Source organism: Mus pahari, chromosome 14, assembly GCF_900095145.1.
Source record: "Mus pahari chromosome 14, PAHARI_EIJ_v1.1, whole genome shotgun sequence".
Lineage (NCBI taxonomy): Eukaryota > Metazoa > Chordata > Mammalia > Rodentia > Muridae > Mus > Mus pahari.
Window position 1 is genome coordinate 76730329 of NC_034603.1, and position 6813 is coordinate 76737141.

The 6813-nt window shown below is 44.8% G+C and overlaps 2 protein-coding genes across 3 annotated transcripts in view; both read left to right on the forward strand.

The window, feature by feature from the left end:
* Positions 1-1609, forward strand: part of Amz2 (archaelysin family metallopeptidase 2) — a 13243-nt gene extending 11634 nt beyond the window's left edge. Inside the window, exon 6 of the mRNA XM_029546149.1 lies at positions 1374-1609. Coding sequence (XP_029402009.1) covers positions 1374-1609 — 236 coding nt within the window. The remainder of the gene's footprint in view (positions 1-1373) is intronic.
* The window catches only part of Arsg (arylsulfatase G), a 126758-nt gene continuing 121359 nt past the window's right edge, over positions 1415-6813 (forward strand). For both annotated transcript variants that reach the window (XM_029546042.1, XM_029546043.1), the window contains exon 1: positions 1415-1523. The gene's annotated coding sequence lies outside the window, so the exon portion shown is untranslated. The remainder of the gene's footprint in view (positions 1524-6813) is intronic.

Sequence of the window (6813 nt, forward strand, 5' to 3'; positions counted from 1 at the left end):
AAAAAAAAAAAATGGGAGGAAAAAGTCTGCCAAGGAGCCAGGAATAAGGTATTTGGGAAGAAATTATTCTTGATGAAAATGGAATGGAGCAGCTACATTTATGTAGCAAGCATTTATTAAGCAATTAATTAAATGATGCTTTTAACAAATTTGGTTGTATAGACTTTTGGAGAATTTTTTTTAGGATTAACTTTAAAACATAGAATTTAGGGACTGGTGAGATGGTTCAGAGGGTGAGGGCAGATGCCATGAAGCCTGGAGACTTGAGTCTGATCCTGGGGACCCACAAGGTAGGAGAGAGCCAGCTCTCCAAGGTGTCCTTAGTGCATGCTGCAGCGGGCTCACAGGATAAAAAAACGGAGAGGGAGGAGAGAGGGAGGGAGGGAGGGGGGAGAGAGAAAAAGAAAGAGAGAGAGAGAGAGAGAGAGAGAGAAGAGAGATTGAGGACTATGTGTAACAACATACAGTAACCGGGGCTCAGTGGCAAAGAGTCGTTTCCCCAGCAAGCAGGAGAGCCTCAGCTCAGTGCTCAGCCGTGCGCACACTTAACACTGACCAGGAATCCAAGCAGGTTTTGCTCTCTGCACATGGATTTAACTGCTTAAAGAGAATAATTTCCCAAAGCCTAAATACTGTCTCAGAAATAAGTGAGATTGAAATACTGTTTATGGGGGCTGGTGAGATGGCTCAGTAGGTAAGAGCACCCGACTGCTCTTCAGAAGGTCCGGAGTTCAAATCACAGCAACCACATGGTGGCTCACAACCATCCGTAACAAGATCTGATGCCCTCTTCTGGAGTGTCTGAAGACAGCTACAGTGTGTACTTACGTATAATAAATAAATAAATCTTTAAAAAAAAAATTAGGTTTAAAAAAAAAAAGAAATACTGTTTATGTCTCAAGTCCTATTCTCTGACTTCAATAGTTATACCCTTCAAGGGACACCTCACCCCCACGCCCCGCCCACTTGATCCACCACAATGGATCAGGTGAAGGATCAAATGTTGACATCTCCACGAAAACTCAATAGAGACGCCCCAACAAAAGCAATGGCAAGGATTTTTGTTCAGTTTGTACGTATCCCATTATCTCATTCCTACTGGTTCTTTGGGACCAGTTCTCCCTATGTAGCTCAGAATGGCCTTGATCTGGCATCCTTCTGCCTCCTGGGCCCGCCCCTCTTCTGAGTTTGGGATCACAAGCACTTGCTTTTCGAAAGCATGCATTTCTCTGACGTGGGGCTGTGACTCATCTCAAATCCCTCGAGGAACAGAGGACCTGGGTCGTTGGTTGTTTTCTCTCCAAAGCCCCAGTGATAAAAATCCAAGCAGGCAGCCGCGGGACTGCTATTGCCGGCGAACGGGCCCTTCCCAGGCAGGAAGCGCGTCGCTGTCCCCAGCTGCGCCCCAGTCCGTCCTTCTTGCGGATCCACCTCCGCTGGTGGCGGTGGCGGGCGACACCTGTGGCCGCCTCTGGGAGGAGAGCGGAATTGGCAGCTTGACCTGCAGGGCGTCGAAAACTCAGGTAAACCACCGCAGCCTGATGCACCCCACTGCGGGGAGACCCCGTCCACTCCCACTCCCACCAAGGCCCGGCTAGATGGCACCTAAACCGTGGGTAGAATCAGCTTTACTTTAGAGAACTTGCAACGTTCTTCTGCCAAAAAACTTCGAATATCGTGTTGGGGTGTGTGTAACCCAGTAGTCCTCTTGCATAAAAATTCGATTGTATTCTTTTATCTAGAGCAATTCTGTCCAATAGAAAAGTACCACAAGCCACGCGTGTAATTTTAACTGTCCAGTAGCCCCTCTGCTGAATTCATTTCAGTAACATTTGTTGTCTAGTGCCACCAAAAACGCCATCTCAACACATAATAACGGTACGAGTTGAGTTTTTTATTCGTTTTTCTTACCAAATCTTCAAAAACATCGTTTCTCAACTCTATTTATCTCAACTCTAGCTGGCAGCCCCGTGTGACTGTGGTACTGTGATGCACAGCTCAGCTTGGGATTCATACTGCCCTAGAGTCTGCCTGGGGACATGGACCCTTAAGTAGAGAACTGCTGAGCTGGGGACTATGTCATGCAGGTCTTCTGGGTGTGCAAGCTGAATGTAGCACAGGAGGGCCTCTGCTTCAGAGGCCAGTGGGCACTCGTGAGGATTCTTCCCTCCTTCCTGTTTTTGTTTGAGAGAGGGTCCCACTATGTAGTCTGGACTGTCCTCAGACTCACTATGTGGCTCTAAACTGGTCTCCAACTTATGCTAATCCTCCTGCCTTAGCATCCCCAGAGCTGGGATCACGGGCATTCACACCCACCTCTGATTTGTAGGGTATTTGTTTGTTTTGTTTGTTTTGTTTTGGCCTGGGGGTGTCGGAAACTCAGATAAACCACTGCAGCCTGTTTTGTTTTGAACCTGCCATTTCCTTGGGATATATTTCAGCTTGGGAAAGCCAAGTTGTGAGGTTACACATGTAGAGATTGTCTAGTCTTAAACTCTCTGTGGTACCAAAAATAAAAGCAACTGTGAAAGGCTTCTACATGTGCTGGAGAGGTGGATCAGTAATTAGGAACCTTGGCTGCTCTTTCAGACCTACATGGTGGCCCACAACCATCTGTAACTCCAGTTCCAGGGGGATCTTACGCCCTCTTCTGTCCTCTGTCGGCACTGCATGCACTTGGTGCACACACTTAAACGGGTGCAGGCAAAATACTCACATTCTGAAAAATATCTTTAAAGCTGGGCATGGTGGCGCATGCCTTTAATCTCAGCACTTGGGAGGGAGAGGCAGGTAGATTTCTGAGTTCGAGGCCAGCCTGGTCTACAGAGTGAGTTCCAGGACAGCCAGGGCTACACAGAGAAACCCTGTCTAGAAAAACAAAAACAAACAAAACAAAACAAAACAAAACAAAAAAAGTAAAAGTGCAATGACCAAAAATGAATTCACAATCAAATGTATAATCAAATGTATAATGAATTGAGGTGTTTCTGGCAGGTCACATCTGTGTCACACTGCACCCCCGAGTCTGAACACACAATGACATCCGTATCACACATCTCCAGTGTCAACTCCCCCAAAGGCCTCAGCTGCTATTCCAGACTGTCCTGTGTAAAGTCTTTGCATACAGAGTCTTCTGCTCCTTTAGAAGCGCCATGTTTAGCTGTAGGAAACAGTTAATATCTTTCTGCAGTCTTTCCTCAGTGTGTATCAAGTTTGTATATTTTAGATTTTATTATGCTAAAATGCTTTCTTTTAGTAGTTTCCATTTAGTTGCTGACTTCAGTTTCATTAAAAAAAATTGTGTGATGAATTTTGGCTTGAGATTAGAACAGAATTTCCGGCAACATCTCAAATGGCCCTAAATAGACTTCTGCCACTTTGTACTGAGTTCTTATGAGAAGGGAGTGGCCTGTTCAGCCCTGAAGGTTTGAAAAAGTCAGATCCATGAGCTGTGGAAAATGTTAAAGACACTGTGTGTCTTGCGTTATCAGATGCACAGCCACAATTTTATCCCCTACTCATGGTGTGTGTGTGTGTGTGAGAGAGAGTGTGTGTGTGTGTGTGTGAGTGTGTATGTATGTATGAGTCTATATGTGTGTGTGTTTGCATGTGGTGTATGTTTGTGTATAGTGTTCGTGTGTGTGTGTGTGTGTTGGGGTGTGTACTGGGGATCAAATCCAGGTCTTAATGCACGGTAAGTACTCTACCACAGCTTCATCCCACTCCAAAATTTTTAATTCTTTGTGTGAAAAGAAAGGTTTACATTCAGTCTGTTAGTGTGCAAGTTTGCTTTTATCTTTAATATATATATACATATATATATATATATATATATATATATATATATATATATATATATATATATAATTTTGAGAGCAAATCTCAAGCAAAGAAAAGGGGTCACAGTGGCAAAGTTGAAGATGCCCTAATTTTCCAGATGTGGACGTAAGCCTGCAGCAGCTGAGTAAACCTGTGACATTTAAACCAGGGGCAACACCCAGCCCCGATTTGGGTTGTTCTAGTGTCAAGTTCCGTGTTGCCTTCAGATGTGACCGACCCGTGGAAGCAAAATCCTGACAGCCAGAAACCACTGCTTTTCCAGATTGTTTATAAAGGGGCTTGTGAGATTAAACCTTCTTTCAACTTCTTTTCTAATCAAGAAGGGGCCATCTGGGGTTGGTTTAAAAAAGGTCAGAGGACTCAGTCTGTGGGCTTCTCACTTTGCAGGGGTTGGGGGCGGGGATGTGGTGTCAGGAAAGTGCTTGCTATCGGCTGAGGCGGTTTAGAAAGGAAACTGGGCTGACAAGATGGCTTAGTGGGTGAAGGAACTTGTTACCAAGCCTGATGTGGAACATTCGGTCCCTGGGTTAACCTCTGGTTTCGATCCATGAGCAGTGGTACAATACACACACACACACACACACACACACACACACACACACACACGCACGTGCGCGCGCACGTGTGTGTTATATGTATGTTATATATATATCAACATGTATATAACATATATACATGTTATATACACGTTGAAATATATATATATATATATATATATATATATATATATTAAGTTCTATTTATTTATTATTTATATGAGTACACTGTCGCTGTCTTCAGACACACCAGAAGAGGGAATCAGATTCCATTACAGATGGTTGTGAATCACCATGTGGTTGCTGGGAATTGAACTCAGGACCTCTGGAAGAGTAGTCACCACCCCTAACCACTGAGCCATCTCTCCAGCCCCCATAACAAATGTATATTAATGAACCATCACACACATGAAATGAGTTACGTGCTGTGGATATCTCTCAGTGGTAAGAGTACATGTCTAACATTTGTGAAACCTTTGGGTTTCATCTCTGGCACCAGCACCATAAAAATGAAAAAGAGAGAGAGAGAGAGAGAGAGAGAGAGAGAGAGAGAGAGAGAGAGAGAGAAAGCCAAGATGTTATTTCATTTGTTCCTATGCAGTACTGGAGATTGAGCACAGGCCTCTCTTCCGCAGAGCCAGATACCCACCCAGCCCAGATGTGCATTGTAAAACAGCCAGTGAAAAGGGCTCAGAAGGCTGTCAACACAAAGACATGAAATGTCTGCGATGGTAGCTATGCCAACTGCTTTGATTTGACCTCACTACCCAGTGTATGTGTGTACTGAAATGTCACCCTGAGCCCCATAACTATGTACACTTTCCGTGTGTCAGTGAATATCTTTGGGCTCCAGGCATGTGTTTATACACCTGAAACTCCAGGACTTATGAACCTACAGCAGAGGAACCGTGGATTTCAGCATAGGCGAGAGTCTTATCATGAGAGTCTTATCTAGAAAGCTCTGGGCCAGTTTGGGCTTCATGGCTGTGGGGCCAAGGTGGGTGGAGGCGCACACACAGGCAGGAAACAAACTGAGTAAAAACTAAATCTGCATGGGTAAGATATTAATCTCACAGCCGTCCATTTGCAGACCTACACGGCATTTATTTCTTCCATCTTCTGTCTTTAGGCTCTGCTCATTGACCAAGGTTTGTCCCTTTCAGCCAACAGACCATACAGTACGCCCATGATGGGAACTTGGAGCCCCATCTTCTGGTCTTGGAATAACAGTGGTTTCTGTGCACAGTGTGTTCAGCCTCCTGGGGCTCACCAAGCACTTTATGCTAGCACCGGATTCTCAAGCTATCCTTGTAAATAGATACCACTTTATTTGCTCTACTTACTTACTTATTTTAAAAACATTTGGGAATTATTTATGGATGGATGCTCTATCTGCACATATGCCTGCAGGCCAGAAGAGGGCATCGGATCCCGTTACAGATGGTTGCCAGCCACCATATAGTTGCTGAGGATTGAACTCAAGACCTCTGGAAGAGCAAGCAGTGCTCTTAACCACTGAGCAATCTCTCTGGCCCCTAGATACCATTTTTTAAAAACTCATATAACAAAGGGGTTTGTCAATCAGTGAAGGATAATAAACCCCACTCATTCACATGGTTAGTCTCTTAATAATATTTTAATACCAGGTGCTATGTGCCAGGTCTTGTCAAACCCTTCAGGATATAGCAGAGACAAAACAAGAAAAGTCTTCCCTAATTTTTTTAGAGGAAGAGAGAGAGAGAGTAGAGGAAGAAACCAATGCCTTTATGGCATAGTCAGAGTAAAAGAATAAAAGCAAATTCATTTGGGGTTGGGGGTTGAGCCAGGGTCTCACGTGGTCCAGGAAACCTTGTATTTGTTGTAGTCAAGGGTGGCCTTAACTCGTCACCCTACACGAATGTGCCATCACATCTGCTTTTATGCAGTCCTGGAGACTGAACTCTGGGCTTCCTGCATGCTAGGTGAGCCCTATACGTACTGAGCCATGTCCCCCAGTCCCAAATATCCTTTTTGACAGGACAGTTAGGAATGCCTCCGTAGGGCTGGAATTTGGAATCAAGCAAATTAAAAGGATATATCATATTCACACTGAAGGGAGAGATGGCTCAGTGGACACATGGCGGCTCCCAACCCTATGTAACTCCAGGACCAGAGACTCCGATGCCCTCTTCTGGCCTCTTTGGGCACTGCATGCTTGTGGTGCACGAGCCTACCTGCAGGTTTAAACACCCATGGAAATAAGGGGTGGGGGTGGGGGAATTGATCAGTGGTCAGCATAGTTGTACCAGAGGAGAAAGTAAAGGAGAATGTGGCTTATCTAGGGTTCATCTAGAGTTGTGGTTAGTGTGTGATCTAAAAGAATCACTAAGCTGGGCATGGTAGCGAATGCCTTTAATTCCAGCACTTGGGAGGCAGAGGCAGGAAGATTTCTGAGTTC